The sequence below is a fragment of the Salmo trutta genome, chromosome 13 (assembly GCF_901001165.1).
Source record: "Salmo trutta chromosome 13, fSalTru1.1, whole genome shotgun sequence".
Taxonomy (NCBI): Eukaryota; Metazoa; Chordata; class Actinopteri; order Salmoniformes; family Salmonidae; genus Salmo; species Salmo trutta.
Window position 1 is genome coordinate 17,397,040 of NC_042969.1, and position 26,491 is coordinate 17,423,530.

At 46.2% G+C, this 26,491-nt stretch overlaps 1 protein-coding gene across 14 annotated transcripts in view; it reads left to right on the forward strand.

Annotated features, from left to right (window-relative positions):
- The window catches only part of LOC115205348 (protocadherin alpha-C2), a 204,661-nt gene that overhangs the window by 170,502 nt on the left and 7,668 nt on the right, over positions 1 to 26,491 (forward strand). For all 14 annotated transcript variants that reach the window (XM_029771215.1, XM_029771226.1, XM_029771216.1 and 11 more), the window contains one exon: positions 9,862 to 9,950. In XM_029771215.1, the coding sequence (XP_029627075.1) occupies positions 9,862 to 9,950 (89 nt within the window). The remainder of the gene's footprint in view (positions 1 to 9,861; positions 9,951 to 26,491) is intronic.

Consider the following 26,491-nt stretch of genomic DNA (forward strand, 5'->3'; position numbering starts at 1 on the left):
AGTACTAGGCTCAGCACTAGGCTCAGTACTAGGGTCAGCACTAGGCTCAGCACTAGGGTCAGCACTAGGCTCAGCACTAGGCTCAGCACTAGGGTCAGCACTAGGCTCAGCACTAGGGTCAGCACTAGGCTCAGCACTAGGCTCAGTACTAGGCTCAGCACTAGGCTCAGTACTAGGGTCAGCACTAGGCTCAGCACTAGGGTCAGCACTAGGCTCAGCACTAGGCTCAGCACTATGGTCATCACTAGGGTCAGCACTAGGCTCAGCACTAGGCTCAGTACTAGGGTCAGCACTAGGCTCAGTACTAGGGTCAGCACTAGCTTCAGCATGTATGTGTTTGTCTTTGTTTTATGAGTTATCATTTAATGTTTTTTGTGTCTGTCTACAGTATAAGTCTCATTCTACGAGTACATTAATGTGTTTGTGTGTCAGATTAATACGAGTGTAACATCCTAGTGTCATTAGTGTTACACTGATTCCCTCATAATTACAGCAGGGTTTACTGTGAGTTAATTGGCTTGAGCAAATCATTCTAATGCATTGAATCTCTTGTTACTTTAGCATGGAGCCCTACTTTATCCATTCATCCCTCCTCTCTCTTCCCCTCCCTCCCTCCCTCCCTCCCTCCCTCCCTCCCTCCCTCCCTCCCTCCCTCCCTCCCTCTCTCTTTCCCCTCCTTCCCTCCTCCCTCTTCCTCTCCCTCCCTCAATCTGAGATGCTGATTTATCTCTTTATACTCTAATCTAATGAGATTACAGTTTGCTTGAAAGATTTTGAGAGATTTTGAATGTATACCCCAAACACAATATCAACTTCTGTAATGATTTTGACCTGCTTAGTTTTGTAGCCCACATCTATTTCACTGTAATTATGAACCATGCTTATCTAGAGGGCAGTGTGTCTATATGGGTTCATGGCTGTAAGTACGACAGGCGAAGAGACAGACAGACAGACAGACAGACAGACAGACAGACAGACAGACAGACAGACAGACAGACAGACAGACAGACAGACTTTCAGAAAGACAAAAGACATTTAGAGGGACACAAGGAGAAAGTGAGACAATGAGAGAGAGAAACAGATACAGCCATTAGCTGAGGTAACATGTTTTTCGGTCCCGTGTTCCCCATTAATAATTGACTCCAACTCTACACAGCAGTCTATACAAAATGGCCACCCTACCAAATCACTATTCATCTCCTTACACCGCTACACCAAGACAGGAGGACATTTACACACACACACATACACACACACACACTATTCAATATAGCTAGAGTGAAAAATTGCATAGCAAGAAAGAGAGGGAGAGGGGGAAGGGACAAATGAATAAAGAGAGAATGGGGGAGGGAGAGAGAGAGGGAATCAGATAGGAAGAGAGAGAGGAGAGGATGGAAACCGAGCTGTGATTGCCTGACCTTGGACGTGTAAATGCGTACACGGACACACACGCACGTGTACGCGCAGACGACCAGACGTGTGTAGAGCATTGAGAAGAAGTGCAACTAAAATGGTGGCTATCCTGCAACCTCCTCCCACAATGTTCCCTCTCGTCTCTCTTACTGTATATGTTCAACTATTATATCATACAATACTTTCATTTACCTCATGGAGAACATGTCCTTGCAGCTGAACATTGACGTTTTTCAGTATAGAGGTGAGGGAAAACGTAGAGAATTTTCATAGTCAATAACATATTGGCGTGTGTGTCTGTGAGTGAAAAATACAGCAACAGAGACATTGAAAGAGAAAGGCAGAGCGATTCCTGCTGAAGTGGCTAATGGTTTCTTCTCACCTGACCTTAGTGAGGCTAAATGAGACCCAGTTCTCCAAGCAGGGGAAAATGGCAGGAGAGGAGAGGGGGATGAAAAATGGAAGCGCAGAGGGGATTGAGAGAGGGAGAGCACTGCCTTAAAAGCACATGCATGGGTTTCTATCTTTATCAGGAGATGTTCTGATACCTGGTTCCATCCTCTATCTGCTAACACAATAAAGAGAAAGATAGAGAGTGTCTTTAATCCTCAGTTAAAACCCTGCTCAGCAGCTCACTATTCCACAAGGTGATACCCCTGTTGCATAAATGATACTGCAATATGCAGATTGTTTCAAAAGCGACATGAAATGTTCCTGAACCTTTGCATAATTAAACTCCGTAATTCTGTTTTGAAGTTTGAATAGAGGACAATGGATTTAGTAAAATGTGATCCGTTACATTTTAATATGGCGGGAGTCTGTGTGTTTAAGGTTCTGTATTTGCTGTGTTGTGGCGGCATCCTGTCGTTTTTTTTATCACACCGCAAAGCTCAGTAAATTTTAGTGGGAGGGTGTGCTGGATTCCCTGGGCTTGGCGTGATTTATCCTAATCCAGGGTCCTGCTTGAGTTCCTCAGATGGAATTGGCTGACCCCCACTACTGACTGTATATACACAAACACACACACACACACACACACACACACACACACACACACACACATCCTGTGGTTCCCTGCCATGGTTACATTATATTATTACGGGGAAAATGCAGAGTGAGAGAGGATTCAGTCCACAGAAGCTTATAGCTGCTGCCACTATAATATTACGCTCACCCAGAAAATGTGGGTGTGTTTGTACTAGAGAAACACTCTCACAGTATACCATCAGACAGTGTGTGTGTTATATTTCTTCAGTGTGTAACCTCTGAGTGTGTTATATTTCTCTCCAGTGTGTAACCTCAGAGTGTGTTATATTTCTCTCCAGTGTGTAACCTCAGAGTGTGTTATATTTCTCTCCAGTGTGTAACCTCAGTGTGTTATATTTCTCTCCAGTGTGTAACCTCAGAGTGTGTTATATTTCTCTCCAGTGTGTAAACTCAGAGTGTGTGTGTTATATTTATCCAGTGTGTAACACTGCCAAACTCGCCCACTGGACTGTCGCCGTTCGAGTGTCAGTTTGGGTTTTCGAAACTTAGTGTTTGTTGTTTTTTCAAGAGTACTGTGATCCTGCGGCTACAGTTTCTCAGTAAAGTATTATGTTTATCCTTAACCACTGATTCCTCGTCTGGTCTCTTCTCTGCACCTGGGTCCAACCTCACCACATCACAGCAAGCTTCTGCCACAACATGGACCCAGCAGAGATCACCCAAATCCAGAATGCTATAACACACCAAGGAGCACTGCTGAGGTGGCAGCAAGAACAACTCTCCCAAATATCAGAGACCCTCCGGGCACTTACCAACTCCCTCCAACAATGGCCCAACCCCAACCCAGGAGAAGCCAATGCCCAAGTCTCATCGCCCAGTGCTACAGGCGTCACCGTAGTTCCTCCAGGGAAACTGCACCGGGAACCCAAGATCCCAGCCCCCGAGCGGTATGACGGCCACCCAGGAGGATGCAAGGGGTTACTCACTCAGTGCTCTCTGGTGTTCAAGCTACAGTCCTCGTTCCACACCGATCGGATCATGATCGCCTACATCATCTCTCTACTCTCAGGCATTGCTCTGGCGTGGGCAATGGCGGTGTGGGAACAGCAGCCACCATCCTGCAGCTCCATATTAGCCTTCACTGCCGAGCTGCGACGAGTCTTCAACCACCCAGTCAGTGGACGAGAAGCGGCAAACTGACTGTTCAACCTCCGTCAAGGTGCCAGACCAGTGGCTTACTTTGCCATTGAGTTCAGCACCCTCTCCGCCGAGAGTGGGTGGAATACTGAGGCACTGGTCACCGCTTTCCAGCAGGGTCTGGCTAACTCCATCAAGTATGAACTGGCTGCTCGGGAACTGGGAGAGGACCTCGACCCTGATAACGCTGGCCATCAGGATTGACATCCGAGAACGTGTGAGACAGCGCCTTTTTGACACCACTCCCATATCCCGGTTTCTGGAGCACCCTGAGGCGTCCAGGCAGCTGGGACGCACACGTCTGAGCCAACAGGAATGTGGCAGGTGCATGTGCGACGGCTGCTGCCTCTAATACGGAGGTCTCGGTCATCGCCAGGACAAGGGGAGACCCTGACGAGCTGTGCAGTTACACCCCAGCTACCCGGTCACCGTCTGACACTACCCACAACCCTCCATTGGCACAACCGTCAGCACCACATTCAAGCCTTCATGGTCTCCGGGACCGCGGATAATTTAAATGACCAAGACTTCGCCAGAGAATTGCAAATCCAGTGGGTGAAATGTCCCATCCCTCTGCAGATTCAAGCCCTTGATGTATGCCCCACCGGCTTTGGCCAGGTGGAATATCAGACCAAGCCCATTCTACTGCAGTTTGGGGTTAACCACTCAGAGACTTAGTTTTCTTTTAATCACAGCTTCTGAGAATCCCCTTATCCTAGAGTACCCCTGGCTAGTGCTACATGACCCCCCATTCTACTGGTCCACGGGATACCTACTAGACTGGGGTAAGAACTGCCAGACTAAATACCTAAGACACCCACCAAGAGCCTTGCCATGTTCCCCGGCATCCATTGAAGACCAAGACTGTTCCACTCTCCCTCCCGAGAACTTCGACCTCTGGGAGGCCTTCAGTAAGAGGCAATCCACCACCCTCCTTCCTCATCGTCCATACGACTGCGCCATAGAACTCCTACCCGGCTCCATCCTTCCCCGGGGCCGTCTGCACTCCCACTCGACCCCTGAAGCAGCAGACATGGACAATTACATCCGGAGTTGCTGGAGGCAGGTTTCATTCGCTCCTTTACATCCCCAGCCGGTGCAGGCTTCTTCTTCGTGGGAAAGAAGGATGGAGGTCTGCGTCCCTGCATCAATTACAGAGGGCTGAACAGGATTAGGATTAAGAATCGTTGACTCCTACCCCTGATGTCCACTGCCTTGGAGTTGGCCCACGGGGCCCAATTCTTCACCAACTGGACCTCCGCAATGCTTACAATCTGGTGAGAATCAGGGAGGGAGATGAATGGAAGACTGCTTTTAACACCCTGAGTGGCCAATATGAGTATTTAGTCATGCCCTTTGGATTATCGAACTCACAGGCAGTCTTCCAAGCATTGGTCAATGACATGCTTAGGGATATGTTGAATCGGTTCATCTTTGTTTGCCTTGTCGATATCCTGATCTTCTCCAAGAACCTTCCGGAACACATACTGCACATCCTCCAAGTCCTGAGATGCAGAGTCAACTATACATCAAGATAGAGAAGTGTGAGTTCCATGTATCCCAAGTTTCTTTCCTGGGCCACATTATCTCTACCGCCAGCATCCAAATGGACCCCGTAAAGGTGAGAACGGTCATTGACTGGCCCCGTCCCGCCTCACTCAAACAAATCCAACAGTTTGCCAATTTTTACAGCCGTTTTATACGCAACTTTGGTGTGGTGGCAGCGCCTCTCAAGGCCCTAAAATGCAAGTCCCAGAACCATTTTTGCTGGACCCCCGAGGCTGACGGGGCATCTGGGGAGCTCAAGGGACGTTTCACGTCTGGACCCTCTGGATCCTCGTCCATTCTGATCCTACCCGCCCCTTTGTGGTAGAGGTGGACGCCTTGGGACACCGGAGCAGCAGCAATCCTTTGACAGCGGAAAGAGGGGGACATGAAACTGCACCCCTGTGCCTTTCTCTCCAAGCAGTTCACACCAGCGGAACGCAACTACGATGTTGGCAGTTAACCTCTCTTTGGTAGGGGGCAGTATTTTGAATTTTGGATGAATGAGGTGCCCAATGTAAACTGCCTGTTACTCAGGCCCAGAAGCTAGGATATGCATATGCATGGTAGTATTGGATAGGGAACACTCTAAAGTTTCCAAAACGGTTCAAATAATGTCTGTGAGTATAACAGAACTGATATGGCAGGTGAAAATCTGAGGAAAATCCATCCAGGAAGAGGCATTCTTTTGAATTGAGTGTTTTTCCATTGAAAGCCTATCCACCATATAAATGGATGGGACCTAGATTGCAGTTCCTATGGCTTCCACTAGATGTCAATAGTCTTTAGACATTGTTTCAGGCTTTTATTCTGAAAAAATAGTAAGAATGACAACATTATCTGAGTGGTCGGTCGAATGAACCAGAGCTTTTTGGGCGCATGACCGGGAGCGTGCCCGCCATTCTTTTTCCTTTGTATTGAATACGCTATTGTCCGGTTTAAATATTATCGATTTATAAAGACAATAGCCAACCTGAGGATTAATAAATAACATAATTTTACATGTTTCGACGAACTTTACCGGTACTATTTGGATCTATTCGTCTGCCTGTTGTGACCGCCTTTGAGCCAGTGGATTACTGAACAAAATGCGCCAACAAAACAGAGTTTTTTGGATATAAAGAGGGACTTTATTGAACAAACTGAACATTTATTGTGTAACATGGAGTCTTGTGAGTGCAACCATATGAAGATCATCAAAGGTAAGTGATTCATTTTATTGCTATTTCTGACTTTCATGACTAATCTACTTGGCTGGAAAATGTTTGTATGGTTTTGTGCTGGGCGCTGTCCTCAGATAATCGCATGGTATGCTTTCGCCGTAAAGCCTTTTGGAAATCTGACACAGCAGCTGGATTAACAAGTTAATCTTTAAGCTGATGTATAACACTTGTATGTTTCATGAATGTTTATTATGAGTATTTCTGTATTTTGAATTTCGCGCTCTGCAATTTCACCGGATGTTGTTGAGGTGGGACGCACCTGCCCATAAGAAGTTAAGTGGGCCCTTGAGGGGTGGAGACACTGGTTGGAGAGGGCACCTCAACATTTCGTGATCTAGACCGACCATAAGAACTTGGTCTCTATTCAAGAAGCCAAGAGGTTGAACGCTCGCCAGGCTAGATGGGCTCTGTTCTTTAACAGGTTCAACTTCACACTAGTCTATCGTCCGCGAACCAAGAATCAGAAAGCAGACGCACTGTCCTGTCAACACGATGTCTCTAATGAGGAGAGGGACTCCGAGCCCATCATCCCCAGCTCCCACATTGTGGCCCCTGTGGTATGGAGTATTGAGACCACGGTCCGACAAGCCCAGACCCGAGAACCTGACCCCGGCGGAGGACCCACTAACAGACTTTATGGTTCACGATGAGTCTGTTCCCTAGTACCACAATGAGGCCACTCCTCTAAATTAACTGGGCATCCAGGGGTTAATCGGACACTGGAGTTCCTGAGGCGAAAATTCTGGTCACCCAACATGATTGAGGATGTGAGATCCTTCGTTACAGCTTGCTCCACCTGTGCCCAAAGCACGACAGTGACCGGCTGGGTTTCTCCAACCTCTGCCCATCCCCAGCCGGGCCCTGGTCCCACCTGTCCATAGACTTTATCACAGGGTTACCCCCATTCGAAGGGCTTACCACTATCCTGGTGGTCATCGATTGGTCTTCCAAGGCAGCCCATTTCATCACCTTACCCAAGTTTCCCTCAGCGAAGGAGACCGCTGATCTCATGATTACCCATGTCTTCCGACTACACGGACTTCCCCAGGACATTGTCTTGGATTGTGGGCCCCAGTTCGTTACACAGAAAGCCTTCTTCTCCCTGTTGGTGGCGTTGGTGAGTCTCTCAGCAGAGTTCCACCCACAGTCGAATGGGCAAATGGAGCGGGCCAACCAGGAGCTGGAGAAGTTCCTCTGCTGTTTAATCTCCACCCAGGTCAGCAACTGGAGCAAGTTCCTTGTCTGGGCAGAGTATGCTCACAACACACTGCCAACTCATCCACTGGACTGTCGCTGTTCGAGTGTCAGTTTGGGTTTTCGAGACTTTGTGTTTGTTGTTTTTTCAAGTGTACTGTGATCCTGCGGCTACAGTTTCTCAGTAAAGTATTATGTTTATCCTTAACCACTCATTCCTCGTCTGGTCTCTTCTCTGCACCTGGGTCCAACCTCACCATGTCACCATGTGTTATATTTCTCTCCAGTGTGTAACCTCACACTGTGTGTTATATTTCTGCAGTGTGTAACCTCACACTGTGTGTTATATTTCTGCAGTGTGTAACCTCTGAGTGTGTGTTATATTTCTCTCCAGTGTGTAACCTCAGTGTGTGTGTTATATTTCTGCAGTGTAACCTCAGACTGTGTGTTTTATTTCTGCAGTGTGTAACCTCTGAGTGTGTGTTATATTTCTGCAGTGTGTAACCTCAGACTGTGTGTTATATTTCTGCAGTGTGTACCTTCTGAGTGTGTGTTATATTTCTGCAGTGTGTAACCTCTGAGTGTGTGTTATATTTCTGCAGTGTGTAACCTCACACTGTGTGTTATATTTCTGCAGTGTGTAACCTCAGTGTGTGTGTTATATTTCTGCAGTGTGTAACCTCAGACTGTGTGTTTTATTTCTGCAGTGTGTAACCTCTGAGTGTGTGTTATATTTCTGCAGTGTGTAACCTCAGACTGTGTGTTATATTTCTGCAGTGTGTACCTTCTGAGTGTGTGTTATATTTCTGCAGTGTGTAACCTCTGAGTGTGTGTTATATTTCTGCAGTGTGTAACCTCACACTGTGTGTTATATTTCTGCAGTGTGTAACCTCAGTGTGTGTGTTATATTTCTGCAGTGTGTAACCTCAGACTGTGTGTTTTATTTCTGCAGTGTGTAACCTCTGAGTGTGTGTTATATTTCTGCAGTGTGTAACCTCAGACTGTGTGTTATATTTCTGCAGTGTGTACCTTCTGAGTGTGTGTTATATTTCTGCAGTGTGTAACCTCTGAGTGTGTGTTATATTTCTGCAGTGTGTAACCTCAGACTGTGTGTTATATTTATCCAGTGTGTAACCTCAGTGTGTGTTATATTTCTGCAGTGTGTAACCTCCGAGTGTGTGTGTTATATTTCTGCAGTGTGTAACCTCCGAGTGTGTTAATTTTCTGCAGTGTGTAACCTCCGAGTGTGTGTTATATTTCTGCAGTGTGTAACCTCTGAGTGTGTGTTATATTTCTGCAGTGTGTAACCTCAGACTGTGTGTTATATTTATCCAGTGTGTAACCTCAGTGTGTGTTATATTTCTGCAGTGTGTAACCTCAGAGTGTGTTATATTTCTGCAGTGTGTAACCTCAGTGTGTGTGTTATATTTCTGCAGTGTGTAACCTCCGAGTGTGTTATATTTCTCCAGTGTGTAACCTCAGTGTGTGTTATATTTCTCCGGTGTGTAACCTCAGTGTGTGTGCTATATTTCTCCAGTGTGTAACCTCAGAGTGTGTTATATTTCTGCAGTGTGTAACCTCAGAGTGTGTTATATTTCTCCAGTGTGTAACCCCAGTGTGTGTTATATTTCTCCAGTGTGTAACCTCAGTGTGTGTTATATTTCTGCAGTGTGTAACCTCCGAGTGTGTGTGTTATATTTCTGCAGTGTGTAACCTCCGAGTGTGTTAATTTTCTGCAGTGTGTAACCTCCGAGTGTGTTATATTTCTGCAGTCTGTAACCTCTGAGTGTGTTATATTTCTGCAGTCTGTAACCTCTGAGTGTGTGTTATATTTCTCCAGTGTGTAACCTCAGTGTGTGTTATATTTCTGCAGTGTATAACCTCAGACTGTGTTATGTTTCTGCAGTGTGTAACCTCTGAGTGTGTGTTATATTTCTTCAGTGTGTAACCTCTGAGTGTGTGTTATATTTCTCCAGTGTGTAACCTTTGAGTGTGTGTGTTATATTTCTGCAGTGTGTAACCTCAGTGTGTGTTATATTTCTCTCCAGTGTGTAACCTCAATGTGTGTGTTATTTTTCTCCAGTGTGTGTTATATTTCTCCAGTGTGTGTTATATTTCTCCAGTGTGTGTTATATTTCTCCAGTGTGTAACCTTTGAGTGTGTGTTATATTTCTCCAGTGTGTAACCTCAGTGTGTGTTATATTTCTCTCCAGTGTGTAACCTCAGTGTGTGTGTTATATTTCTCCAGTGTGTGTTATATTTCTCCAGTGTGTAACCTCAGTGTGTGTGTGTTGTGTTCCAGCTCAGTGCACATGGAGGAGTCGTCGGTGATGCAGGGAGCCCAGGGGGTTCTGGTCCAGAACTGGCCGACCGTGTCTAGCGCCACCGGAGGTAAGAGCCGGGCCTCGACCCCACACACTGAACTGCTCTGATCTTGACCAACCCAGACCAAAGCAGAAGAAACCAGACTAAGACCACCCCGACTAACGAATCCTGAACAACCCAGAACAATCCAGACTGACCAAAGCAAACCTTTACTGACTTTGACTGACACAGTTTAACCCAGACCAACTATAACATAACTGAGGTAGAGATCAGGTACTCAATCACCCTGACTCTTCTGCTCACCGCCCCTTATCCACTCAGAGAGTAAATGACACATGTTCTGTGGGAGGGAAGGAGAAAAACCTGTTAGTTTACACAGACCACACTACTGCCTGGCATACAGCTGTAACCAGGCATTTCAGCTATACCACAAAGAAAGGCATCTGCAAGGGAAGGACAATCCACATTTTTGAGGACTGTGAAAAGGACCAGGAAAACAGGTTTCAGACGGTAACCGAGCACCAGAACGGCAGTGTCGTGGTCCAGGGCAGTGAGGCTCCACTCAGCTCTTTTGTACAGGACTTCCCCACCCTGGAGAAGATAGCGGGGAAAAAAGGACAAGGTCAGCGCCCCTACCTCTCCCCTCACCTCAGGCACTCCAACAGCAGGAGCCCAAACACAGATCCACCAACAGGTCTATCCTAGCCCCCCTCCCCCTGCCCGTCTACGATCACCAGAGCCATGACCACACCACCATCAGCCTGCTGAGAGACAGGCTGGCTCTGTTAGAGCTATGGGTTACTGAGCTGAAGGAGCAGCCCTCAGCTACACCACCATCAGCCTGCTGAGAGACAGGCCGGCTCTGTTAGAGCTATGGGTTACTGAGCTGAAGGAGCAGCCCTCAGCTACACCACCATCAGCCTGCTGAGAGACAGGCCGGCTCTGTTAGAGCTATGGGTTACTGAGCTGAAGGAGCAGCCATCAGCTACACCACCATCAGCCTGCTGAGAGACAGGCCGGCTCTGTTAGAGCTATGGGTTACTGAGCTGAAGGAGCAGCCATCAGCTACACCATCATCAGCCTGCTGAGAGACAGGCCGGCTCTGTTAGAGCTATGGGTTACTGAGCTGAAGGAGCAGCCCTCAGCTACACCACCATTAGTCTGCTGAGAGACAGGCCGGCTCTGTTAGAGCTATGGGTTACTGAGCTGAAGGAGCAGCCCTCAGCTACACCACCATCAGCCTGCTGAGAGACAGGCCGGCTCTTTTAGAGCTATGGGTTACTGAGCTGAAGGAGCAGCCATCAGCTACACCACCATCAGCCTGCTGAGAGACAGGCCGGCTCTGTTAGAGCTATGGGTTACTGAGCTGAAGGAGCAGCCATCAGCTACACCACCATCAGCCTGCTGAGAGACAGGCCGGCTCTGTTAGAGCTATGGGTTACTGAGCTGAAGGAGCAGCCCTCAGCTACACCACCATCAGCCTGCTGAGAGACAGGCTGGCTCTGTTAGAGCTATGGGTACCATGAGGAGAGAGCAAGTGCAGGTGAAGGAGGAGATAAAAAAGGAGTCTGTCAACAAGAAGATGACAGGAACAAACTGTAGAGACTGTAGGTAGCCTGGTCAACAGAGAGGAGCAGGAGAGAGTAGACAGCCTGGTCAGTAGAGCAGGAGAGAGTAGGTAGCCTGGTCAACAGAGAGGAGCAGGAGAGAGTAGACAGCCTGGTCAGTAGAGCAGGAGAGAGTAGGCAGCCTGGTCAACAGAGAGGAGCAGGAGAGAGTAGACAGCCTGGTCAGTAGAGCAGGAGAGAGTAGGCAGCCTGGTCAACAGAGAGGAGCAGGAGAGAGTAGACAGCCTGGTCAGTAGAGCAGGAGAGAGTAGGTAGCCTGGTCAACAGAGAGGAGCAGGAGAGAGTAGACAGCCTGGTCAGTAGAGCAGGAGAGAGTAGGCAGCCTGGTCAACAGAGAGGAGCAGGAGAGAGTAGACAGCCTGGTCAGTAGAGCAGGAGAGAGTAGGCAGCCTGGTCAACAGAGAGGAGCAGGAGAGAGTAGACAGCCTGGTCAGTAGAGCAGGAGAGAGTAGGCAGCCTGGTCAACAGAGAGGAGCAGGAGAGAGTAGACAGCCTGGTCAGTAGAGCAGGAGAGAGTAGGCAGCCTGGTCAACAGAGAGGAGCAGGAGAGAGTAGACAGCCTGGTCAGTAGAGCAGGAGAGAGTAGGCAGCCTGGTCAACAGAGAGGAGCAGGAGAGAGTAGACAGCCTGGTCAGTAGAGCAGGAGAGAGTAGACAGCCTGGTCAACAGAGAGGAGCAGGAGAGAGTAGACAGCCTGGTCAGTAGAGCAGGAGAGAGTAGACAGCCTGGTCAGTAGAGCAGGAGAGAGTAGACAGACTGGTCAGTAGAGAAGAGCAGGAGAGAGTAGGCAGCCTGGTCAGTAGAGCAGGAGAGAGTAGACAGCCTGGTCAGTAGAGAGGAGCAGGAGAAAGTAGGCAGCCTGGTCAGTAGAGCAGGAGAGAGTAGACAGCCTGGTCAGTAGAGAGGAGCAGGAGAGAGTAGACAGCCTGGTCAGTAGAGAGGAGCAGGAGAGAGTAGACAGCCTGGTCAACAGAGTGGGCGTTAGTCCTTCCCCAACTCCCGCATCACCATCTCCGCTCTGCTGCCCTGCAGACACTTTCATCCGTACCATCCAGAAAGTCAATACTGACATCATGTTGACAGCTTGCCCTGCTCTTGAATGTATACGTTGCTCACAACCCAACAATCACCCCAGAGCACCTGCACAACCCCTCCCACTAGAGGATGCAGAAAGTGGGGATGTTTGCCAAGATCCTAAAGGATGTGACACTTGGTAGACAAACAGCCCACGCCACACTGGACAGAGCTTCACCCAGAGACCCCTAGCAGACCACCGCACCACCAAGGAGCCCCAGGCCCCCTCAATGCCACACCAGACCCAACGCACCCCACAGGCCCTACCCACCACCAGACCACCACCTCTACCAGACCAAACAGGCAGCCCTCCGGCCCAGACTTCCACAGGGCCCAACAGCAGGACCAGCGCAGCTACGCGGAGGCCCTCAGAGGACAGGAGAACTCTGTAGGACTGATAAAACGGCTCCTCCAGTTCATCTGCACTAATCAAACACACACACAGCTATTGCACTAAACGTTGACTTGTTCAATGAATAGGAAGAAGAAAATTTAATAGACAAGAAATGTTTGCTGTTATATATATTATTTACCTTACTCTTAAAAGAAAATTCTACCCCAAACGATCTTTTTGTATTTGTTTCATTAGTTTATTGTTGATATTGTTCAAAAATGTTTTGCATGTCAGCAATTAGGTTTTCAAGATATACAACTTTCAAAATACAGAAATACAGCCTGATGCATTTTGCATCATATAATGCATTATACCAGCTGTATATTATCCTACATGTCCAGAGGAAAACTATAAACAATGCATGCAGGGTAGATTTAGGCCATTATCCACTAATAATAAAAACTCCAAAACTTGCTATTAAGTTTTGGTAACATCTCAAATACAGAGACCCCCTCTCATATCATTACCAAGACCTGCAATGCCAAGACCTGAGCAAAGAAAAGAGTCCCCTCATCCAGCTGGTCCTGGGGCTGAGTTCACAAACCTGTTCTACTAACACACTGAAGCCTCAGGACCAGAACATCCAATCAATCAGAATAAACCAAATTACCCGAGACAGAACTGCATTTCCTGAAAAAATATAAAACAATTAGAGAGTGTAATTTCCCCAAATTTGAAACCCTTATTCAAGGTTTCAAAGACCTCTCTGATGAGGATAGGCTACCCATCCTGTTGGGGGAGGATGCAGAGAGCTGTGGGTTGGCAGACACCTACATTACAGCCTTCCATAAGATGAGTGACAGTGTCTGTCAGACCAACCAACCTGCACATGTCCTCTATGCCATTGTTATTGTTATTGTCCATTACATGGTTATTTTGACCCTTGGTTATTGTTGTCACTGTTGTCTTGTTGACAATATTGATTATTATTATTTTAATTATGTTAATATTGTAAATTAATCACTTAAAGTATGCTTTTGTAATAGGTACGTCATACCAATAAAGCAATTTAGAGAGACAGAGAGACAGAGAGAAAGAGAGAGATAGAGATGTCCAGAGACAATAGGATAGATAACATTTACAGAGGCTAAGAGATTATGAGCCTCATAGACATAATCACAGAGACATATTAATCACACTCTCTCTCTCTCTCTCTCTCTGTCTCTCTCTCTCTCTCAATTTCAATTTCGGGTCGTTATTGACATGGGAAACATATGTTTACATTGCCAAAGTAAGTGAAATAGATAATAAACAAAGTGAAGTAAAAAATCTACAATGAACAGTTAACATTACACTCACAAAAGTTCCAAAAGAATGAAGACATTTCAAATGTCATATTATGTCTATATACAGTGTTGTAATTATGTGCAAAATAGTCAAAGTACAAAAGGGGGAAAAAATCTACTTAAATATAGGTTGTATTCACAATGGTGTTTGTTCTTCACTGGTTGCCCTTTTGTTGTGGCAACAGGTCACAAATCTTGCTGCTGTGATGACACACTGTGGTATTTAACCCAGTAGATATGGGAGTTTATCAAAATTAGATTTGTTTTCAAATGATTTGTGGGTCTGTGTAATCTGAGAGAAATATGTGTCTCTAATATGGCCATACGTTTGGTAGGAGGTTAGGAAGTGCAGCTCAGTTTCCACCTCATTTTGTGGGCAGTGTGCACATAGCCTGTCTTCTCTTGAGAGCCAGGTCTGCATTCGGCGGCCTTTCTCAATAGCAAGGCTATGCTCACTGAGTCCGTACATAGTCAGGAATTCTGCCACTGTGTACTCCCTGTTTAGGGGCAAATAGCATTTTAGTTTGCTCGTTTTGTTTGTAAATTCTTTCCAATGTGTAAAGTAATTATGTTTTTGTTTTCTCATGATTTGGTTGGATCTAATTGTGTTGCTGTCCTGGGGCTCTGTGGGGTCTGTTTGTGAACAGAGCCCCAGGACCAGCTTGCTTAGGGGGCTCTTCTCCAGGTTTATTTCTCTGTAGGTGATGGCTTTGTTATGGAAGGTTTGGGAATCGCTTCCTTTTAGGTGGTTGTAGAATTTAACTGCTCTTTCTCTGGGTATCGGCCTAATTCTGCTATGTGTGCATTTTTTGGCGTTTTACGTTGTATACGGAGGATATTTTTGCATAATTCTGCATGCAGAGTTATTTTTGTCTTACTGAGATTTACTGTCAGGGCCCAGGTCTGACAGAATCTGTGCAGAAGATCTAGGTGCTGCTGTAGGCCCTCCTTGGTTGGTGACAGAAGCACCAGATCATCAGCAAACTGTTGACATTTGACTTCAGATTCTAGTAGGGTGAGGCCGGGTGCTGCAGACTGTTCTAGTGCCCTCGCCAATTTGTTCTCTCTCGCCCTCTCTCTCTCTCTCTCTCTCTCGCTCTCTCTTTCTCTCTTTCTCTCTCACTCTCTCTCTCTCTCTCTCTCTCTCTCTCTCTCTCTCTCTCACTTTCTTACTTTCTCTCTTTCTCTCTCTCCCTCCTTCCCTCCATCCCCCTCTCACATAAACACTCTTCCTTCTTATTATAGGCTTAATGTGATGCAGTGTCAGCTTGCCTTTTTGCCAAAACCGCATTCATCCACGATCATTTTGTAACCCCATTGACTGTTCTTGTCACTGCTGTAATCCGTGGAGGACAAGACAGGTCATGGCTTCTTGCTCTCAGCTGCTCTATACCTAATTAGCATACTCATTATGACTGCAGAAGCAGCCTTAACATCTGACTCAAGGTCAGTACCATCCGGAAAAGACTTGTGTTTGGGTGAAAAGCCAAGGAAGGAGGGAGGGATGGTTAGAAGAGATAGAAAGTGGAGGGTAAAGGGAGGGTTAGAAGAGATAGAAAGTGGAGGGTAAAGAGAGGAGTAGAAGAGGTATAGAAAGTGGAGGACAGAGAGATGGAGAAAGAGTGGGAGAGAGATGGACTGACACAGGAAGAGAGGGATGACAGTGCAATAACTGAGTAGATTGTGATCTCTCTGTCCACACACACACACACACACACACACACACACACACACACACACACACACACACCCTCCCCCACTCTACAATTGATTTCATGCCCAGGTTGAGGAGTTGCAGCCTGGAGCAAAGGGTGGTGAGTGGAGGGAGACTGAAGGGGTTGAGCTGCTTGTCTTCATGGGTAGTGTCTGCTGAAGTTGACTAAGTGGTTGAGCTGCTTGTCTCCATGGGTAGTGTCTGCTGAAGTTGACTAAGGGGTTAAGCTGCTTGTCTTCATGGGTAGTGTCTGCTGAAGTTGACTAAGGGGTTAAGCTGCTTGTCTTCATGGGTAGTGTCTGCTGAAGTTGACTAAGTGGTTGAGCTGCTTGTCTTCATGGGTAGTGTCTGCTGAAGTTGACTAAGGGGTTAAGCTGCTTGTCTTCATGGGTAGTGTCTGTTGAAGTTGACTAAGTGGTTGAGCTGCTTGTCTTCATGGGTAGTGTCTGCTGAAGTTGACTAAGTGGTTGAGCTGCTTGTCTTCATGGGTAGTGTCTGCTGAAGTTGACTAAGGGGTTAAGCTGCTTGTCTTCATGGGTAGTGTCTGCTGAAGTTGACTAAGGGGTTAAGCTGCTTGTCTTCATGGGTAGTGTCTGTTGAAGTTGACTAAGTGGTTGAGCTGCTTGTCTCCATGGGTAGTGTCTGCTGAAGTTGACTAAGTGGTTGAGCTGCTTGTCTCCATGGGTAGTGTCTGCTGAAGTTGACTAAGTGGTTGAGCTGCTTGTCTTCATGGGTAGTGTCTGCTGAAGTTGACTAAGTGGTTGAGCTGCTTGTCTCCATGGGTAGTGTCTGCTGAAGTTGACTAAGTGGTTGAGCTGCTTGTCTTCATGGGTAGTGTCTGTTGAAGTTGACTAAGGGGTTAAGCTGCTTGTCTTCATGGGTAGCGTCTGCTGAAGTTGACTAAGGGGTTGGGAGGAAGGAGTGGGATGGATTTGAATGGGGGGAGGGAGTTAAAATAATGAGATGCGTACCACATTGAGCAGTGCCAACTGTGGACATAAAGATTTGGGGATGGAGTTGAAAAGAGAGTTCTGGTACATTTTAGGTGGTAGAGTGCTTTGATTTAACAAACTCAAAATGTGAGTAAGTAGTAACAGTGACAATGTAGTGGAGGACGTGGATGGAAGTGGCCAGTCAGCTGACATCATGACACTCATTGAATGAGCCATCTGCTGGTCTAATGATCAGTCAGCCAGTCGTTGCTTGTCTGCTTTCTGCAGGTTTGGACCTGAAGTAACTAATATATTGCTGCAGTGTGAGACGAGGGGTTAGTGTTGTTTAGAGTGTCGTTGTATCCAGGGAGTGTTAGAACTGCAGGGTGGGTTTGTGTCTGACGAGAGCCACAGCAAAACATTACACCTCTGTTTCATCCCCCAGGGGGCTTTGGTGTGTTTGTTTGTGAGTGTGCATATGTGCTGTCACATATGTAAGTACTTATGTGTATGTATTTTTATCTATGAAAGAGAGTGTGTGTGTGTGTGTGTGTGTGTGTGTGTGTGTGTGTGTGTGTGTGTGTGTGTGTGTTGGCTCCCTACTTTGTGTGCAGCTCCTGGTGTGACAGATGGAGCCCAGATTAACAGACTCACATTAATGAAATCAGGGTTCTGCCTGCTGCCTAACTATCTCTCTCTCTCCCTCTCTCTCTCTCTCTCTCTCTCTCCCTCTCCCTCTCTCCTCTCCTCCCTCTTTCCCTCCATCCCTCCATTTCAGGGCTCTGTCTCTGAAGCAGAGGCACGCATGGGGATTCACAGAGTACAGTGTAGGATCTGAACGATCCCCTGGGAGAGAGGAAAGAGAAGGAGAGGGAAAGGAAGGCGAGGAGAGATGGAGAGCAGTGAGAGGCAAGAGAAGGAAAGGGGAGATAAAGGAGGGGACTGGGAGAGAGAGGGGAGAGTGTGACAATGAGTAAAAAAAAAAGAGAATGAGAGAGGGAGGGAGAGAGAGAACGAGAGGGAGGGAGAGAGAGAAAATTAGAGATGGAGGTAGAGGAGGGGGTACAAGGCTGCTGTTGCTAGTGGAGAGTGGGTTGGACTCTCCGCTAGCAACAGGGAGAGTGTGAAAGCCTGCTGCATTATTCTCCATCAGTATCAGTACTGTCACTGTGACGCCCATGTCCTACCGCTTCACTGGAGGATGCAGTTTCCACGGCAACCATTCATAGCCCTGAACTGAGTGTCGAGAGAGTAGGAGAGATACTGTGGATAGAGAGAGAAAAGAGAGGGTGTTGGGAGAGAGAGATGGAGGGGGAGAAAGAGAGACAGAGGAATGGAGGGGGGGAGAGAGACAAAGGGAGGGAGAGAGAGAGAGACGGATGGAGGGAGGGATGGAGGGAGAGACAGAGGGAGAGACGGAGGGAGAGACGGAGGGAAGGAGAGGGATATGGAGAGAGAGAGGAAGGGAGGGAGAGAGGGAAATGGAAATAAGGACATGGAGTGCGTTGAGGTTGAAGCCTGTTTATAAAGAGAGAGAAAGGGAGGTGACTGTTGGTTAAAAACAAAACTACGAGGGAGAGAATAAAAACAAGTGTTAGAGGAAAGACGAGAGGAAAGGAGGGAGAGGTATTTGGAGGGAGGAAGAGGTTGTGTTAGCTAGAAATGTTCTGAGAAGGGCATGGCAAGGGTAAAAAAGGAGAGAGGAAGAGAGGGAAGGAGAGAGGGAGTGAGGGAGAAGGAGAGAGGGAGGCTGACCTACATAGAAAGGGCTGTGCTGTACTGCAGAGGTGGAGGCAGGTTTAGTGCAGGTCTTTCTGCATTACTGTTGTATCTGATGACATACACACACACACGCACACACACACATGCTCACACACACAAACACACATATACACACACACAGCCTGATTTGATGAGGGGGGACAGGAGTCAACAACAGCTTGCACCTGTCGAGGCTAAACAGAGGATAGAGGATGAGGGTGGAGAGAAAGAGAGGGGGAGGAAGGGTGATAGAGGGTTAGGAAGGGTGATAGAGGGTTAGGAAGGGTGATAGAGGGTTAGGAGGGGTGATAGAGGGTTAGGAAGGGTGATAGAGGGTTAGGAAGGGTGATAGAGGGTTAGGAACGGTGATAGAGGGTTAGGAGGGGTGATAGAGGGTTAGGAAGGGTGATAGAGGGTTAGGAAGGGTGATAGAGGGTTAGGAAGGGTGATAGAGGGTTAGGAAGGGTGATAGAGGGTTAGGAAGGGTGATAGAGGGGGAGGAAGGGGGAGAGAGATGGTTAGGAAGGGTGATAGAGGGTTAGGAAGGGTGATAGAGGGTTAGGAAGGGTGATAGAGGGTTAGGAAGGGTGATAGAGGGTTAGGAAGGGTGATAGAGGGTTAGGAAGGGTGATAGAGGGGGAGGAAGGGGGAGAGAGATGGTTAGGAAGGGTGATAGAGGGTTAGGAAGGGTGATAGAGGGTTAGGAAGGGTGATAGAGGGTTAGGAAGGGTGATAGAGGGTTAGGAAGGGTGATAGAGGGGGAGGAAGGGGGAGAGAGATGGTTAGGAAGGGTGATAGAGGGTTAGGAAGGGCGATAGAGGGTTAGGAAGGGTGATAGAGGGTTAGGAAGGGTGATAGAGGGTTAGGAAGGGTGATAGAGGGTTAGGAAGGGTGATAAAGGGGGAGAGAGATGGTTAGGAAGGGTGAGAGAGGGTTAGGAAGGGTGAGAGAGAGGGAGGAAGTTCTCCAATCTCCGCTGTGGAGCTTTGCAGCTCCTTCCGGGTTATCTTTGGTCTCTTTGTTGGCTCTCTGATTAATGCCCTCCTTGCTTGGTCTGTGAGTTTTGGTGGGCGGCCCTCTTTTGGCAGGTTTGTTTTGGTGCCATATTATTTCCATTTTTTATAATGGATTTAATGGTGCTCCATGGGATGTTCAAAGTTTCAGATATTTTTTTAGAACCCAACCCTGATCTGTACTTCTCCACAACTTTGTCCCTGACCTGTTTGGAGAGCTCCTTGGTCTTCATGGTGCCCCTTGCTTAGTGGTGTTGCAGAATGTGGGGCCTTTCAGAACATGTGTATATATATATATATATATATATATATATATATATATATATATATACTGAGATCATGTGACAGATCATGTGACACTTAAATTGCACACAGGTGGACTTTATTTAACTAATTGTGTGACTTCTGAAGGTAATTGGTTGCACCAGATCTTATTTAGAGGCTTCATAGCAACGGGGGTGAATACATATGAACGCACCACTTTTCCGTTTGACATTCTTTTTAAATTTTTGAAACAAGTCATTTTTTTCTTTTCACTTCACCAATTTGGACTATTTTGTGTATGTCCATTACATGAAATACAAATCCAAATCAATTTCAATTATAGGTTGTAATGCCACAAAATAGGAAAAACACCAAGGGGATGAATACTTTTGCAAGGTACTGTATCTCTGTCTTACATTTTGGTTTCATTTCTGCTCCTCACCATTTTATTATCTGTCTCTTTTTCTTCTGTCCTGTCTCATTCTTCCTTTCCCAATTCAATTTTCAATTGAAGCGGCTTTATTGGCAGGGGAAACATACAATATGTTAACATTGCCAAAGCAAGTGAACTAGATGATGATAAACAAAAGTTAAATAAACAATAAAAAAGAACAGTAAACATTACACTCACAAAAGTTCCAAAAGAATAAAGACATTTCAAATGTCATATTATGTCTATTTATAGTGCTGTAATGATGTGCAAATAGTTAAAGTACAAAATAAATAAAAATAATTATAGGTTGTATTTACAATGGTGTTTGTTCTTCACTGGTTGCCCTTTTCTTGTGGCAACAGGTCACACATCTTGCTGCTGTGATGGCACACTGTGGTATTTCACCCAGTAGATATGTGAATTTATCAAAATTGGATTTGTTTTCGAATTCTTTGTGGATCTGTGTAATCTGAGGGAAATATGTGTCTCTGATATGGTCATACAATTCAGCAGGAGGTTAGGAAGTGCCACTCAGTTTCCACCTCATTTTGTGGGCAGTGTGCACATAGCCTGTCTTCTCTTGAGAGCCAGGTCTGCCTACGGCGGCCTTTCTCAATAGCAAGGCTATTTCTTTCTTTCTCTGTCTCTCTCTCTCCCCTTTCTCTCTCTCTCTCTCTCTCTCTCTCTCTATCTCCCTCTTCCTCCTTCTCCTTCTCCCTCTCCCTCCCTACCCCTCTCTCCCTCCCTCCCCCTCTCTCCATCCACTCTCTCGCTCTGCTCCACTGAGAATAAATCTGTTTCTTCTAGTCTGCTATTTAGTCACTATTAATGACTCTATCATCCTCATTAGAAGCACTACTCTCCTTTAGATGAGCACACACACACACACACACACACACACACACACACACACACACACACACACACACACACACACACACACCCTTGGCAGTGGCTCGTCCTCCTGTTGAAGACTGTCTCTTGGGAAAGCTTGTCTCCACCAGGTGTCACATGATCCATCTGGACATTACACTTCAAGGTGTGCACACGGGCACAACCACACGCGCACACACACACACACACACACACACACACACACACACACACACACACACACACACACACACACACACACACACACACACACACACACACACACACACACACACACACACACGGACACACACACACGGACACACACACTGAGCACAAACACACAGAGCACATACGTAGCATATGTGTTTTGATAGAGAAGGGTGTGGTCCCAGCACGGAGAGCTTTCTATCATGACAAGCATCCTCCACCACTGCAGTGCCTCTCTCTCTAAAAAAATCTGCACCTTCACAATTTTTAGTTGAATGTTTTCTGCCTTTCTGGGTGGATCACATTTCATACTTGCATCCCTGCACTTCCTCTCTCCCTTCTTCCTCTCTCCTCCTCCTGCTCTCTTCTCCTCCTCCTCCTCTCATTATGTAACGCTGCACTGCGCTCCACTGCGCTTCTGCCCAAGCGGCCAATAGATCGTGGGGCGAGACGAGGGGATGAATAAAGTAGACGTGGCAAAATGGAGCTCCTGGATGATTTAAGTCACTGTGAAAACCTTGGATAGCAGAGAGAAGAGGGGAGACATTAACAAACCGAGAGAGAGAGACAGAGGGAGAGTTAGGCTACATTAGATAAGTGTATTGCTTTCTATATCTGCTTCTGAGAGAGAAAAAATCCATGTTTTTGTAGAAGTTATGAAATACTTGGAGTGTGAGAGTGTCAGGCTATGATTTTTATCTTTGTTAAAGACAGAGGCAGAGGAAGAGAGTGAAAAATGTAACAACACAACACTGATACAGAGAGGCTGTTAGGCTGTGATCATCTCAGTGTAAAATAAATCATTCCCATCACTAATGTGCCTCTTAGTGATCAGTGATGGACAAGCGGTTTCATTTCCAATCACAATAATGTTTCCACAACAGTGATAGACATAATGCTCTATCAGTAACTGGAAGGGACGGGTGTTTGCTGGACCAGGTCTCGCGCTAGATTAGACGAAAGGTCAGAAGAAATGAGAGAGAGAGAGCGCAAAGGAGGGAGCAAGGGAGGGAGGGAGAATCAGTGAGAGAGATTCTTTGCACTGCAACAGCCATCGACAAATCAGATAAGTCGCTGTGGCCGCGTGTGGATCTGTGCTGGGCGAGGCATGTGATGATGGAATACAGTCAGATGTTCTATTCCTGTTTGATTGTTATGGCTGAATCTAATCTAATTGAGGCTTGAGGGCAGTGAGCAAAAAAAGATAGAAAGATATAGACAAGCAAGTAATGTAGCATTAATGGATTCAGAGTGGAGGGAGGAGAGGTGGCTAGATTAATTTGGACCTGGATTTTGATATCTCGATGTGTAGTCAGACCCAGTCATGGGGCTTTTGGCTTGGCCATGATATGTCAGACAATTATAAGGCTATTCTACCAAGCCATAATGTCTGGTCTCTCTCTCGCAGTGACTCATCACTCTCTGGAATCCTCTTTGTTTGTATCACGGGTGTCTCATCATCTGCCTGAGCTGTTTTAGACAGGAAATTACTTAGGGGCAGGAAAGCTGAGCAAAGGCATTGTAGAGTAAATACCCTGCTACTTTCTAGGATCGCTCTCTTTCCTTTTCTCCTCTCATTCCTCCTTTCACTTATCGGTTTCCCTTTTAAAGAGCAGAATCAGTTCACAATGTTGGCTGGAAGTCAGATAATGGCATTTAGCCGAGGTTGACACAGAGAGGGAGAGTGGGATCTCTCACAGCAAATTAATCGGACTTTCTCACTATCTCCGAGTCTGGGAGAGAAAGAGAGAGAGCAGTGACCGTGTCTGTCTCCTGCTCTTCTTCTCCTCTTCTCCTCATCCTCTGTCTTTCTGTCTGTCTGACTCTGTCTATTCATAGGTCTCATGACTCTGATGACAGAATCAGTGGAGGTCAGATAGCACTCCTGGCTAGAGTGAGAAGTAGGACTATGTGACTGCTGGAACGATAGTGTCTGTGTCTGTGTGTCGGCCGGTCTGTGGTATGTGCCCTCTCACAGAGAAGACAATACAAAATGGCTGGTAGTAGTGAGGATATTCTCTGTAATGTTTTCTTCCTTGCGTTGAAATTGTGCAATCCTCTCCATGTATTTAAAAAGCATTGGATTAGTTTGAGCGTTGGTTAGAGAGTTGCCGCCATATTTCTTACACCAGTGATTTCCTTTAAAATCCATGAAGGGAAGTGAGCAAATGTACAATGTAGGAGAGAAGAGTAGAGAAAGAGGACTATGTACGAGAATGAATACAGCCTGGTCTCATAGACTAGACGTAACATAGTAAACGTCAATCCGGGACAGGCAAATGAGTATGATATGTTACGTTTGGTATGGTTACACAAGACAGATGGTTACTTAAGGCAAAAACAAAAGTACGGTGGTTGGTCATGGTGGATGGGTAGGCATATAATGCAAATGTCTAGCAACCCAAAGTTTGCGAATTTGAATCTCATCAGCGACAACTTCAGCATTTTAGCTAATTTGCCACTCACACCTACTTTTTAACTACTTTGCAACTACTTAGCATGTTAGCTAACACTTCCCCTAACCATAACTTGAACCTTTTTAGCTAACCCTTCCCCTTGCACTAACCCTAACCTTAACCCTTTTACCTAACTCCTAAACATAACCCTAACCTTAACCCTTACCCTAACCCCTAGCTAACGTTAGCCACCTAGCTAACATTAGCCACCTAGCCACCTAGCTAGATATTCGTAACATATCATACGTTTTACAAATTCATATCATATCGTACGTTTAGCAAATGTGTAACATATTGTACATTTTGCAAATTCATAACACATAATGCGAATCATAATTCCTAACATATCATATGAAATGGGTGATGGACATCCACAAATGAATACATACCATACAAAACTTAATATATCTTACCAAATGGAGTGTCTCGGATTTACATACAGAATAGTATGAAATGCTCTGAGACCAGGTTGGTGAATAGGACAGCTTCTGTAGGCTATGTATGAGAGTGGTGAATAGGACACCATTCCATCAGCCTGAAAGACTTCCTGCAGTGTTTGACTCCATAAGAGAGATTAGGAGTGTGTGCCATGGATGTGACGCTGCACACGCCTGGCCTGGATTTACTCCCACAATCCATCACTCTGAGCAGCTCCAGCAGAGAGCCCGGGCTGGGACAGAGGGGGTGAGAGCAGGGAGGGAGAGGGGGAGGAAAGGAGAAGGGATGGCAGGGGAAGAGTGCAGGAGAGAGATAGAGAAGAGAGGAAGAGGAGGATGAAGAGATTGTAAACATCATCATAATCCATAGTTTTAATTGTTTTAATGGTCACTAATTGTCATAAAATGTGTTTTTGCTTGTTCCCTCAGCTACTGTTTATAGTACTTAGAAATGCTTTGGGCAACAAACAACTATTTTGGTTCCCTTTGAATTCAGAGAGAAAGTGAGAGAGAGAGGAATAGTGTAGTGTTAGAATGCATCAGTGTTCTAGTTGTGAGCTTTGTTTGGTGGAGGTGGTGGTGGATGTGGTGTATGTGGTGGTGGAGGGGGTGAAGGAGGTGGAGGTGGAGGTGGTGGAAGTGATGGAGAAGGTGAAGGTGATGGTGCTGGTGGAGGTGGTGAAGGTGGAGGCAGGCTAGATCTGTTGTCTTGTTCCTGTTCTTTGAAGCCATGTAACAATGCCTCCCTCTGGCAACATCAATTACTACCTGCTAGATGAGACATGTACTGGCTGATCAAAACTGACTCACAGAACTCTTGCCCTGTACCAAGGGATGGGACTCTGTCCCATAGGGTGCTTCATAGTCCTTAAAACCTAGTAGTCCCGTTCTTCTGTACAAGTCAAAAGTTTGGACACACCTACTCATTCAAGGCTTTTTCTTTATTTTTACTATTTTCTACATTGTAGAATAATAGTGAAGACCTCAAAACTATGAAATAACACATATGGAATCATGTAATAAGCAAAACAGTGGTAAACAAATGAAAATATATTTTATATTTGACATTCTTCAAAGTAGCCACCCTTTGCCTTGATGACAGCTTTGCACACTCTTGGCATTCTCTCAACCAGCTTCATGAGGAATGCTTTTCCAACAGTCTTGAAGGAGTTTCCACATATGCAGAGCACTTTTTGGCTGCTTTTCCTTCACTCTGCAGTCCAACTCATCCCAAACCATCTCAATTGGGTTGAGGTCAGGTGATTGTGGAGGCCAGGTCATCTGATGCAGCACTCTCCTTCTTGGTCAAATAGCCCTTACACAGCCTGGAGGTGTGTTGGGTCATTGTCCTGTTGAAAAACAAATGATAGTCCCAGTAAACACAAACCAGATGGTACAGTGCCTAGCGAAAGTATTTTTCCTATTTTGTTGCTTTATAATCTGGAATTAAAATAGATTTTAAGGGGGTTTGTATCATTTGATTTACACAACATGCCTACTACTTTGAAGATGCTAAATATTTTTTTATTGTGAAACAAACAAGAAATAAGACAAAAAAACAGAACTTGAGCGTGCATAACTATTCACCCTCCCCCAAAGTAAATACCTTTTTAGAGCCACCTTTTGCAGCAATTACAGCTGCAAGTCTCTTGGGATATGTCTCTATAAGCTTGGCACATCTAGCCACTGGGATTTTTGCCCATTCTTTAAGACAAAACTGCTCCAGCTCCTTCAAGTTGGATGGGTTCCTGCTGGTGTACAGCAATCTTTAAGTCATACCACAGATTCTCAATTGGATTGAGGTCTGGGCTTTGACTAGGCCATTCGAAGACATTTAAATGTTTCCCCTTATACCACAAGTGTTGCTTTAGTAGGATGCTTAGGGTCATTTTCCTGCTGGAAGGTGAACCTCCGTCCCAGTCTCAAATCTCTGGAAGACTCAAACAGGTTACCCTCAAGAATATCCCTTTATTTAGCGCCAATCTTTATTCCTTCAATTCTGACCAGTTTCCCAGTCCCTGCCTATGAAAAACATCCCCACAGCATGATGCTGCCACCACCATGCTTCACTGTGGGGATGTGGTTCTCGGGGTGATGAGAGGTGTTGGGTTTGTGCCAGACATAGCGTTTTC